Raw genomic sequence first — 12,842 nt, 5'->3', positions numbered from 1 at the left:
TGTGACACTGAAGACTGGAGTAATGACGCTGAAAATGTAGATTTGATCACAGGAATAAATTACATTTTATAATATATTCAAATAGAAAGCAGTTATTTTAAATAGGAAAACTATTTCACAATATTACTGCTTTTGCTGTATTTTGGACCAAATAAATGCAGGCTTGGTGAGCAGAAGAGAATTCTTTAAAAAATATTAAAAATCTTTCTGTTCAAAACCTTTTGACTGGTATTGTATATTTTAAAATGCAACTTAGTTTTGTGATGGTAAAGCTGAATTTCCAGCACTCTAGTCTTTAGTGTCACATGATCCTTCAGAGAAATTTTTATTATTATCACTGTTGAAAACAGTTGTGCCGCTTAATATTTTTGTGGAAACCTTGATACGAAGATAAAAAAACACAAACTAGTAGTGTACAGTATAAAACAGACTTGGAATATCTCAGTCATTTGACTTTTTGGAGCTCAATCTCCTCATTCACTTTAATTTTATGGAAAACAGCAGCTTGGACATTCTGCCAAACATTTGTGTTGTATGGAAGAAAAAAAATCTCTATTGTCATTTTTGGGTGATCTACTCCTTCAACAGAAACATCACATGCATCCTGACTACTCAAACAAACATGAACAGGAGCTACACATACAGGTAGAGGAAAAGAAGGGTTACCTGGAAGCAATGCCTTCCTTCAAAACAAGTTCTTACTTTTCTGTGGACAAGATAGAGAAAAGTGAACAGGTACACATTTTGGCAGCTGTTGCAGCAAGAGACCAAAATGCAAGGTCATGCAGAGAGTGACAAACCACAAGTAAACACTCAAGTTATCCTTGTTGGAACTGTCATGACAACATGATTGAACGTGACATTACAAGGTTTGGGGACGGGACAAAGCACCAGACAAGCTTCATCTGACCAAAACTGCTGTCTGATTGGTCAGGTAAGCCATCATTAAGGGGGCGGGGCCACTACCACTTACCACATTACGAGTGAACTTTTCAAATGAGGTTCTGCGATCCTGTATGCTTCCCAACTTTAGTCAATGAGATGAAGAGTGAATAAAGGGACTACAGCATGGTGCATATAGGTTTGTATTAAGTATAATTAATATGCCCATCTATTTGTGTCAATTCAAATGAATCAGATTTATCAGAATTAATCACTTTCTTGAACTGCTGAATCACTGATTCATTTTAAAACAAGAGATTTTGGTTTCTAACAAATATAATATTTCCCCAAATAATATAACAATATAATACTACCATTTTACTGCTGTTATTAAAATAACATTATAATCATAACAACTAACCCACATCATCCTATCCTACCCTAATCCCAAAATAAACTTTTTGTTATTCTAGAAAGTGTGTTCTTGCATTTAAAAACAGTCGGACAAAAGAGTAGAAAATAATGCAGGGTCTCAACACACATTTTTTAAGTTGAGCTATTTTTCAATTAGGGCCCTAAGAACACGGCTCTAATAACATGTTCAATGCAATGCAAATAAAACCAACAAACAACACACTGACTTCTATGTTCAATGATTTAACATTTAAAGCATTATTGTTTTTACTATCAGTGGATCTGGAGGTTGTGTAGTACTCCTCACCCGCCAGCAGGGGGCATAAAGGGGAAGTGTAGGTGTACCTGAGGTTTTCTGAGCTAAATTCCGACTCCAGGAACTTGAGGAACTGCTCTCTCCCAACGGGATCTTTCAACACCTCATCGATTCCAAAACCCCAGCGTCTAACTCTAGTCTGACCGGGTTCCTTACTGTTCACACATACACAACATATTATACAATACAGTACACATTTATCTGTAATAAAATGATAATATTCACTGTTTGTGTCTGAAACAGACCTGGCCTCCATCTCCCAGAGCGTTGTGTCATCTGATATCCAGGGGTTGGATGGATCAGGAGTGGACAGGAAGGGGTCATAGTCTGAATACTGTTCAGTATAACTCAGCAAACTACAAGAAAAATCACAAAAACAAAGGGATAAAAATAGGAAAGAATAGAGGTAGAAAAAGGATGATATTTATTAGTAAAATAGCATATCAAAACACTATAGCATTTACATATACATACTAATCATATGACTCAATTTCTATTCAAATGTAACCAATAAATTAAAAAAAAAAGCAAAAACATAGGTGTTTGGGTTGGGTTTACTTTTTATTGTGATTATTATTAATCAGAAGTTTTTATGCAAAGGTAAAACTAATAATTTATTTTGTTTGTGTGTTTGTTTGTTTTTTAATTTTGGAAAGTGCTATTTTTGCTGTGGACAAGTGTTTATCCCCTGCATGCAATTATACTGTATTAGTTTCTGAACTTTTTATTATTTTATAAAACAATCTAAAAAAAAACTATTATACTGTATGAAAATGTGTTATGCTTATCAGTGACTTTATACATAATGCAACAACAGTAATTGTTTACCATATATATAATCCTAGCATGGGGAAGGAGAGTTTTAATTAATTAAAGTTTTTAGTTAATTTTTATTATTTTATTATTAAAAATTAGTACACAAAATTATTAGATAGGTTACATTACATATTTAAAAAAAACGGATATCACAGTGTACATTTAAGAAAACATTACGTAATCTAATTATATCTAGTAGACAGCACACATTACTTTTAAGTAGTTACCTCCAACACTGATGGACATTTTATATTTTGATCTATAACTCATTGTTGCAAGTCGGTTTCATTATACATTGCACTAACATCTTTTTAAGATGTTGTGGCATTCTAATAGAGCCATTGATCTCACAGAGGGAGTAAATTTGAGGACGAGAAACAGAAACATGTTTGTCAGCACGAGTAATATCTACACAGACCATTAAAGAGGTCGATAAGAAAATGTTTAAGCACTGTAGAATAATGAAGACCTATGAATCGATCACAGCACACTCTCTCTCTCTTTCTCTGACTTACCTCTCTGCAACTTTGGACATTTTCAATCGATGTCGGTCTAACTGTGCTTGCCAAAACTTGATCTGGAAAGACAATATTGGTAATAGTCAAGGTGAGTGTATGTGGGAATGTGTGTGTGAAAACAGATGGCAAATGCAGCCATGGATGAACTAAACTTGGCAGTTTTCCACACAGCTGCCAAAAAATAGCCAGCAGCAGTTACAGTAGCTGGTCATCCAAGCTGGTTAGGCTGGTCAGTTCTGTAGGGTTTAAATTTTTTTTACCACTTTTCTACAGTGGCCCTGCACATGCAATGTGGGAGGAAAACTAGAGATTGTGGCCATGAATTATAATTTGTTCCCACAAACAATTAAAAAGAATACAGAAGTTCAGCCAAAAATGAAAATTTGCTGAAAATCTAGTCACTCTCAGGCCACCCAAGATGTATATGATTATTTGTCTTCATCACAACAGATTTAGAGGATTTTTATATTACATCACTTGCTCACAAGTGGACTGCAGTGAATGGGTGCCATTAGAAGGAGAGTTCAAACTGATAAAAACACCACCATATTCCACATAACTCGAGGCCATCAATTAATGTTTAGTGATGTGAAAAGCTGAGTGTTTGAAATAAATGCATCATCATTGTTTTAATAGTCTGTCCAATGTTGTCACTGACAACCACCAACATATTTATTTAGAACTGCTTGTAAACAGTGTTTGATCTCTGCATATTTCTCTCCTGATTCAGAAGAGATTAAGTTTTCACTGGAGAAAGTGATATTATGGACTTAAGGCAAGTAACAATTTAAAGTTAAAAATGTAATTACAAATATGCAGCCATGTGAATTGTTGTAATGTTTCAGTATCAGTTGTTTGGATTCTCATTCTGATGGCACCCATTCACTGCTGATGATCTATTGTTGATCAAGTGATGTATTGCTAAATTTCTCCAGATCTCTTCTGATAAAGAAACAAACCCATCTACATCTTGGACAGCCTAAGGGTGTTATTTTCAGCAAGTATTTTATTTCATGGCCAAGAATTCTTTCCTTCATTTCAGTTAAATTAAAGCCACACTGTTCTAATATGTTCCATCATTTTAGTTAAATTGTGGATATGTTTTACTATTTTGTTTCCTAATTTTAATGTAGCTTAATCGTGGTCACAATTCAACTAAAACAAATGAATGAATTAGAACAACGTGGCCATGATTTTACTATATAACACATCAAGTTGTGGGAATGAATTCTTAATTTATGGCTATGGTATCTTTCCCCCCTCTTGTCTGGGGCTCTGAACTTTCTGTATACTTCCACATAAACACCATCTCCAAATAAACCAACTGTATAAGTGACCTGAACAGAAAAAAATCGGTTTAAATACAAATCAATTTAAAAACAGATACAGAAAGCAAAACAGCATATCAAATATGCAAAGGAAGCATAAAAGTTTGACAAAGAAATTTGTCACTATGGCAACACAAATCCCTGTAGTCTCGCAAAGGGTAACTATTAAACTTCATCTGACATTAAGTTATCAAATTCGAACACTCAAAAACTTAAATTCAAATACTCTGCCTATACGATCAGGTGTTACCTGTTCCCGAAGCTCTTCCTCGGTTGGTTGTTTGGCCTCAGGGGCGGGTGTGTGGGTGGGGCTATGGCTGCGAATGTCATTCTGAAGGCCGTACACAGACTGTGAAAATCATCAGAATAATTTACAACCATATTTACATAAATTTAAAACAGGCTCAGATATTAGAGAGGAGATTTCTGTGTGATTGCATCAGTCATTGGGGATTTCACATGGGCAGCTGCGTGATTGCTGAGGTGAGCCGTTCTGGATTGGTAGGATTTTGTGATTGGTGGATTGATTTAAGACTGATTTAGTATTCTGATTGGCTCAGTGGATGATTGATTCATCTAATGCAAACGCTCAATGGTATAATGAGTGGAATAACTGCTTCAGTGATTAATCACATGGTTTAGGATATTAAAACCTTGAGTAATTTGATTAAATGCTGGATTTCCTGCAGTGCTAGTGGGTTTTGTGTTACCTTTCTTGTTTTGTGAGGGTTCTTCATTCTGGAGGATTTCTTTATGTCCACTTCTGTTGTGTTCACACACCCTGGCTGAAACACACACACACATACACACACTTTGTCAATATAACTGTCAATATTCTAGATGACCTATAGTTTATGGTTGCCAGGAAACCATGTTGCTTTGACTGTAAACCACCTGAAGCAGTGCACCTAACCAGCATACTCCCTCCTGTTCTGGGAAACTGAGATGATATTTTAAAAAAGGCATGGAGCTGTCAATCAAATGGTTTCCTGCTGGTTAGACTCAGTGTTTACACTCTCCAGTATAGGATGAACTTTAGATCCAGGCCTCTAATGTATGTTGGAGAGAGAATGAAAACAGCCTCAAGACACTTAGAGTTCTGCAATAAACCCCATTTAACCTGTACTGGCTAAATATGGACAAGAACTGCAGCATCTCGTTATTGCACATCAGCTTGAAAGATCAAGCCAAGTTAGCATGAAATTGCTAATGAGAAGGATCAGCTCGGTGTAATTGAGGGAGAAATTGCTGCTTCCTTCAAAACAAACAGCTCACAGACGCACAAGTCATAAAGCAATACACACCAGGTGATTCACACATATACTGTAGACACTCAAAACCACAAGGACTGGTGCAATAATGATAATAATACTGTAAAACATATTGTTTAATGACTATTTAACAGAAATGTAATGAAATTGCATAGCTTAAGTTACGCTACTGTTGTACTTGTAATAAAACTATAGAAACATGGATAAAAACATGAATAGCTTTAGACTTTCTTGATTAGATCAATATAATAACTATATTATAATTTCTACATACTGTATATAAACTACAGGTTTTGAAACATAAATATTTAAAAACTATACATACCATAGATGAAATAAAAACAAAGTACATTTATACATTTTCTTAACATGATGGCGTTTTTAATATGACCATATAACATTTCTACCAAAATACAATAGTTCTTACGGTATTAATATAATAAACCCATGGTAAATCTTCATAAAGTGTTTTCTATGAGTTTTTAAGCTGTATTTCATGAATATGCTACAATCTACTTTGTAGAATATTGTCTAAGGAAATGAATGCTTTTCAGAATGTGTGTTTCAGTTTTATGATAGCCTGCCATTCTTGAAGCACAGAGGCGATTCCATTAACTCAGGGGGGCTTCAACACTGTTATGTCATTCCACTGTGAGGAACAACTTCAAACACTTGAGAACAACAAAGAATAATTCTGAAGAAGAAAAGAGAATAGCTGCATTGTTCTTTCACAGACTTAGTCCAGCACTTAGACACACATACATTTACTCACCACTGGTCTGTGCACGTCCCAGAAAGCCCTCTCCTGACTGTCCAGTATTTTCCTCTCAATTTTGTCTCTTTTCTTATCGACTCTGTACAGACAGAACACCAAGCCAAAGCAATTAAAACATTTAACTTCTAAAAGAAAAAGCAAACATGCAATGAACCATGCAACTGAGCTGAAAAGTCATAAAGCTGCCTAATGTTTTGGCACTCAGAGGCACTATAGCGCTCACAGAATGCCCTTGAATTACTTGGAACAACAGCAGAAGTTCTGTGCAATCCAAAAACAATTTTACTGCACAATTTATGTCCAAGAGACTTTTAAAATCCATTAGCACAGACAACATAAGAACAATTAACAGCCTGACAGATATTTTAACAGAACTGCCCATTAATATTTTAATTCTATGTAAACAGTCACATTCCTGTCTTCTGACTGGGCGGCTGGCTTTTACAAATGCACAACAAAAAATACATGATCTGATCACAATATATGAAAGACTGAAAGATACATACTTTGCTTGAGCCTCTGCTTGCATAAATATAAACTCCCATTTCCGGGCGAATGCCCGCTGTAGTCGTGCTAAACTCTCCTGAAAGAGAACAGAAGAATATTTTTAGATGACCAAACTTTAAAAAACAAAAAGCTTTTTTGTAGATAAGGAAGCCATCTGTTTAATGTTGTGTACCAGTCATTTTTACCCAGAGAGGGGTTTCTTTCTTCCAAAAAACTCAAAAACAGTTGCATAAACTCAATGAAGCCTAAGACCAATCAGTTCCAAATACAAAACCTGCGCTAACTGAAAGAAAACAAGCTATCAAACAGGTATGGTGAAAATATAGCATTATGAGAGATTACAAGCATATTTTAAAAAGAAGGTCAATACCAAATTAGGTAAAGGATTTTCAACACAGCACAAGGGTTAACTTAACAATAGAAAAATTAAGAGAAGGCCCAATTATTACATGTTTACAGTTCAATATAAGAAAGACCTATCTATGCAGCCCTACCAAAGAGCTTACATGGATTATGCAAACAAAGCCTGGCATTTAAATCCCAGTTTGGATTAGGCTGACTTTCTTTTTAAAGATTGTCATTACCTTATTATCTTTCTAATATCTTCTATCTAATAATGTCTGAAGTACAAAGCCTGAAATGTGCATTGTTACAATTAAGAGAGAGAGAGAGAGGAGGGTGAAACAAAGTGAAGATTACTTACAGCTTCATAATCAGCAAGTTCCAGGCGTGCTTTGTTCTGCATTGTTCTTTTGCACAAGTACACAGCTGCAGAGAGATGCCGAGAGGTGTGTAAAAAACACTGCTCACACACACCTCAGCAGCCCTCAGGGCTTTCAAATGAGTTGCACTAAAATATTTAGTAAACATTTCACATATTTCACACCAGCTTGTACTGAATTGCACTTGAGCGTTGCTTTGTTCTGATTGCTGAAATTTACCTAACCTGAGGCACACTCATGCACACAATCATAATACAGGGTGATCACAATTGAATTCATCTGTATTTGTTTGTAAAGTATATAATACTGCACAAAAATGCCCTTGCTGCAACCACATTTTACATACAAATACCTATAAAAATGAATGAGATTATAATACAGTATGCACAGTACAAGTACAGTTCTCCTGGAAACCTAGATATAATGCTAAATGTATAATGTAGTGACAAACACATACACATGATCCAGCTGGAAGGATTTGATTAGGTTGTGTTTATATTAAAGCTCACACACTCCTAACATTCCATGATCCAGCTGATCTCCAGCCATCTGGAGGATTTCATTAAATACATGTTCATATAGACCGTTCTCAATAAGACCCAGATAACAGATCCTGCACAAAACTCACCGTAGTCAGTGTTCTCGGGCTCCCAGCAGTTTGAGGGCCAAAAATACGGAGTCTGACAGATGAAAGAGTACAATATGGACTCAGTTTTTCCAAGCACATATACTTTTGAAGCTCAGTTTATATACAAAAATAAAAAGACACTTGCAGTTGTTTTTAATGAAGATTTAGTCACATTTTACATTGATTACAGTGATTCTTATATATTTACATTATGAAGTACTGATTAATTCTAATGAACAACATGAACTTAATGTGTAATTATTTGATGGTGCGATGAGCTAGCTACATGTTATTAGGCTGCTATATAATTAACTTTAATAACTGGCAATATATTTAGCATGGATGCTTTATTTTAAAGTGTTTCCAAATGTTCACTCTCTAATTTGCTCCTCAAATCAGCAAAATAACTGACCTGAAATCTGTAGAATGTGCCATCGTCTTTAAGAGTGAGCACATGGTCAGAGATGGGGAAGAAGTAGCCGTGAGCCGCCATCAGTGTGCCCAGATGAAGAGCCTCCACTAGAGGAACAAATAATGGGGTTTTTAGAAGTCCAAGTATGAAGTGACAACCCAAGTCTTTATGCCAAGACTATTATTATTTTTTCTGCTCTAAAATGAAATGTACAAAACAAGGGGTATGAAATTTGAGCAGAATGTTAGAAACGCTGACTGTGATTCTGAAAAAACTAAAATTTGCATTAACTGAACTATTAATGGAATTTTATATTTTGGTATCTTGGTATTTGTTTTTTGAAGGTTTTGGTGAAGGTAAATTTTGAGGACCAAATAAAGAAAATTTAAGGAATAAATCGAACGGAACACAATGCTTCAATATCATTCTCTGAATGTAAATGCCTAGGGAGCACACAATGAGTTGTATTAGCAATACTTCAAAGTTTGAAAATACAATTTTCAACCTTTCTTATTTTTAATTAATTATTAAGAAAAACAAAACACAATTCTATTAGTTTTGTTCAGTTTATCTAGATTTCATGCATCTTGCTCTAAAGAGTTTTGTAGATATTTGTTTAGATATTTGTATTGGAAAACACAAATACTGAGGAAGATATTATTTTTTTACGATGCATGCAAAATTGAATGCCTCTATATACTGTATATTCAAATCTATAGGAAGTTTCTTTTTTTCCCATTCTAATCTAATAATCGATCCTTTAAGAAATTTAAATGATATTCCAAGATAGACTGTATGACCAGAGGAATATCTACCACAGGAAGCATGGAAAAAACATTCTACTACAACCAGCAGAACTGCGGAACCCATAGCAGAGGGACTTAAGCATCAATAAATTATTATCTATTAAAGTTTTACAATACAGTGTTTACTGTGAGTGTGCACGTTAGAGCATGTGTCTGTGCTGATTACAAATTAATATCCTTTTGCTTTCAAGGGAGCAGTATGCTTTTGCAGCTGTTGTTGTTTTTAAGAGAGCTTCCCACCAGGCATGTTCACAAGGTAAATCCCACTAATCAGCAGTGTAGCAAAGAACTGAACAGAGAGAAACTTTTTTAAAGTTCTTACTTTTTATCTCTCCTTTGTTTCAGGCACAGTCTATTGAGTATACTGAGAGGTTCAGTGCACTTAAGTCTTATCTGGTTGCTCTTTTCCTGTCTTAGAAGAGCCCCCATCTCACACTTACTCTCACACACACCTGTCAAATCTGCCAGAGGGAATCTAAAGTAGAGGGATTTACACCATACTCAGAAACAAATCGAATCTCACCGCTGTGTAAAGAAAAAAAAATCTCTTTATCTTCTTTGCTTCTTCCCCAAAACCTACTCCATCTTCACTATAATTGTGTGTGTCAATTAGTAGCTTGACTACTAATTGACACACACAAAAAAAAAAAAAATTTCACACTAAATTAATGTCAACATTTTATTCATGTTTAATTCAAAGTGTCATTATTTGTAATTTTACTGTGAACTTTACTAGCAATTTGTGAGTGTAAATTGTTTCTAAACCATTTTTTTTTTCTTTTTTTTTCAGTGCATTGCCTGGCAAGCTACAGTTTCTCAATTCTTGTTGCTGAAGACGCAGATGTGCGAAAGTGATCCAGCAGTTAGAACAAGCCTTTGGGAAACATAATCTTCTCTTTCAACGACTACCTGCTGTGTGTTACTGTAAAATGTTCTCCTCCCCTCCTCTTCTTCAATTAAAGGAGTATCAGGAGATGCTGACATTAGCTGTTTGTCAACTTATAATCATGAATATGCAAATCCTGAATATATTATCCTGTCAGCTGAAGCTATGATTTTGACTTTTATAAAAAGAGTGCATTTGAATGAATCAAAATAAGAGTAGATTTTTAATCTATAAACATCACAGCTTCAGCACTGTTAGTTAACCCTTAAAGACCTAGAACTTTTTTGAGGCACCTGACACGCCTGCATTTTTCTTTGTTTTTTTTAAAGACCTATTCTAGCAGTCAGCATCATGTGTCATATATCATTATAAACAGGAGAACTTGAAGTTTCAGTCTAGATAATTTAAAGTCACAATTTACCTTTTGTTTTCTCTAAGAATGAATGAATTTCCAGAATTTTAAAGGGGTCATATGATGCAATTTCAAGTTTTCCTTTCTCTTAAGAGTGTTACAAGCTGTTCGTGAATAGATAAGATCCGTAAAGTTGCAAAGACTAAAGTCTCAAACCCAAAGAGATATTCTTTATAAAGTTAAAATGTGTGCAGCACATTTTAAGGAGGACTGTTTCCTGAACCTGGGAGCCTATGCCTAGCCTATGCCCTCTGTGCACAAAGGACAGTCTGGTGCTTCCGACTCAGAGCTTGTAAGTACGTTTTCATATTTAAAGAATTTGCCACTTATGATTCAAACGCGAGTTTTGAGCAGTGTAGAGTAGAGTTTGTTGTTAATCGTTTCTCCAATCACAAATGCAGACATGGTTTTATGTTTACGCAATGCAACGCAACACATAAAAAGACAGTATAAGTCATTATAATCAGTAATTATGTCCCCACTGGATACAACCAATGGCTCGTTTGTAATGGGTTTTATTGTTTTTGTCTTGTTGCGCCGTGTTCTCAATGGGAGACGCATCACAGTATGGCAAGGGTGCGTAACATTTCCGTCACACGCTTGAGGTATACATCCAATCACAATGCACAGGATAGCTGGCCAATCAGCGTACACCTCGCTTTTCAGAACGATGAGCTTTGTAAAAATTTACGTGTTTCAGAAAGGCCGGGCATAGAGGAGCAACAATAATGTACAGTATGTGGAAAATAATGTTTTTTTAACCTTAAACCGCATAAACACATTGCATTACACCAAATACACAAAATAATGTCCTTTTTAGCAAAATCATATGACTCCTTTAAGAAAAACATAAGCAACAATTGTTTGTTTTTTACTGTGTACTCAAACAGAAACTCCTGAAGTTTGGATTTTTTTTTTCTTTAGAAATTTATATCTGGGTGTTTTACACTTCCAAATATAATTTTGTCTATATATAACATTCCCACAAGCAAGTTATTGTCATTTATTACAATATTGTTATAAGCACTTTTCAGTGAAAAACAGGTCTATTTAGTTTACTAACAATATAGATGTGTCCAAAAAACATTTAGGGAGTAAAGAAAATTGAATCAGTGTTATATAATAAAAAAACACAGTAAAAAAGTTATTTTTTTCCAGCAAAATAATTTTAACCTGAGTATGAACAACAACAATCACAAACCATGCAGCTATTTAGTGAAAACAATTGCACGAATTGTCTTCTGCAACAAAAATACAAACAGTGCAAATGATTCACAAACTACACACAAAATGAGTGAGAAATATACAGAGTGCAACAGAAAAAAATAGTGAAAATGATTTTTATGAACTATATAAGAATTATTTACATAATATACATAATATAAATGATCGATCCATTGGCTGTACTCTGCGTCGGAATCAGTTTTACCGGGATATCGCCTTGTGACGCAAAGACATAAATTCCAGTGCTTTATCTGATATGTACTGCTGTTTCATCCTTGTTTTTGGTTTGTTTTATGTCAAAGTACTCAGTCCTGTGTTTTTCTGGGCTTTTACAGAGAGTTCTCTTGTGCAAATGTGTTGTTTTGTGTTTGTTTTCACGCACGCACGACAGACTTTACTTTCACTTTGCGTTTGTTCAAAATTTACAATGAAAAATCCTAAATGGTGGTTCAAAAGTCCAAAACCTATGTTTATTGGTTGAATATGGGAGAGTATGAACCAATCTAGGCACGGGGGTGGGACTAAGCATAAACAATCCTTGTTTTTGGAAATGCATTGGTTTCTTCTGACGAATCAGTGTTGTCAAAATGTGATGGCATAATCACGTACGCTACGGAGCCCCTTCAAAAGTTATTAAACATTTAAGAACAATAGTTATTTTTAGTGGCGGGCGGCTATCTCGGTCTTTGAGGGTTAAAGAAAAGAAGAAGCTGTGTCACCTTGATCCTCGATACATAGATTCTTCAGCAGCCACTGCACAATGTCTGAACCTGGGAAAGAAGAAAAGAAGGTTGCGGTTCAAAATCTAAGGAGATTATAAATGACAAACAGGCTACTCAAAAAATTCGAATCAAGTCTCAACAGCAGGGTCTACTAAGGAAAACATGAAATGTGACATAAGTATCTTCTTATAAATGTATGTATT

General features: G+C 35.0%; 1 protein-coding gene across 1 annotated transcript in view; it reads right to left on the bottom strand.

Moving 5' to 3' along the window:
* Window positions 1–698: 698 nt before the first annotated feature.
* The window catches only part of LOC109104035 (regulator of G-protein signaling 7-like), a 37,501-nt gene continuing 25,357 nt past the window's right edge, over window positions 699–12,842 (bottom strand). Inside the window, exons 4-15 of the mRNA XM_042743104.1 lie at window positions 12,637–12,687; window positions 8,590–8,696; window positions 8,178–8,229; window positions 7,531–7,595; window positions 6,827–6,903; window positions 6,318–6,399; window positions 4,985–5,059; window positions 4,525–4,623; window positions 2,944–3,005; window positions 1,858–1,968; window positions 1,568–1,767; window positions 699–706 (exon numbers count right to left, since the gene is read on the bottom strand). Of these exons, the coding sequence (XP_042599038.1) occupies window positions 699–706; window positions 1,568–1,767; window positions 1,858–1,968; window positions 2,944–3,005; window positions 4,525–4,623; window positions 4,985–5,059; window positions 6,318–6,399; window positions 6,827–6,903; window positions 7,531–7,595; window positions 8,178–8,229; window positions 8,590–8,696; window positions 12,637–12,687 (989 nt within the window). The remainder of the gene's footprint in view (window positions 707–1,567; window positions 1,768–1,857; window positions 1,969–2,943; window positions 3,006–4,524; window positions 4,624–4,984; window positions 5,060–6,317; window positions 6,400–6,826; window positions 6,904–7,530; window positions 7,596–8,177; window positions 8,230–8,589; window positions 8,697–12,636; window positions 12,688–12,842) is intronic.

Source organism: Cyprinus carpio, chromosome B17, assembly GCF_018340385.1.
Source record: "Cyprinus carpio isolate SPL01 chromosome B17, ASM1834038v1, whole genome shotgun sequence".
Classification (NCBI taxonomy): domain Eukaryota; kingdom Metazoa; phylum Chordata; class Actinopteri; order Cypriniformes; family Cyprinidae; genus Cyprinus; species Cyprinus carpio.
The sequence above is the reverse complement of the archived record's forward strand: the minus strand, read 5'-3'. Positions and strand labels throughout refer to the sequence as shown.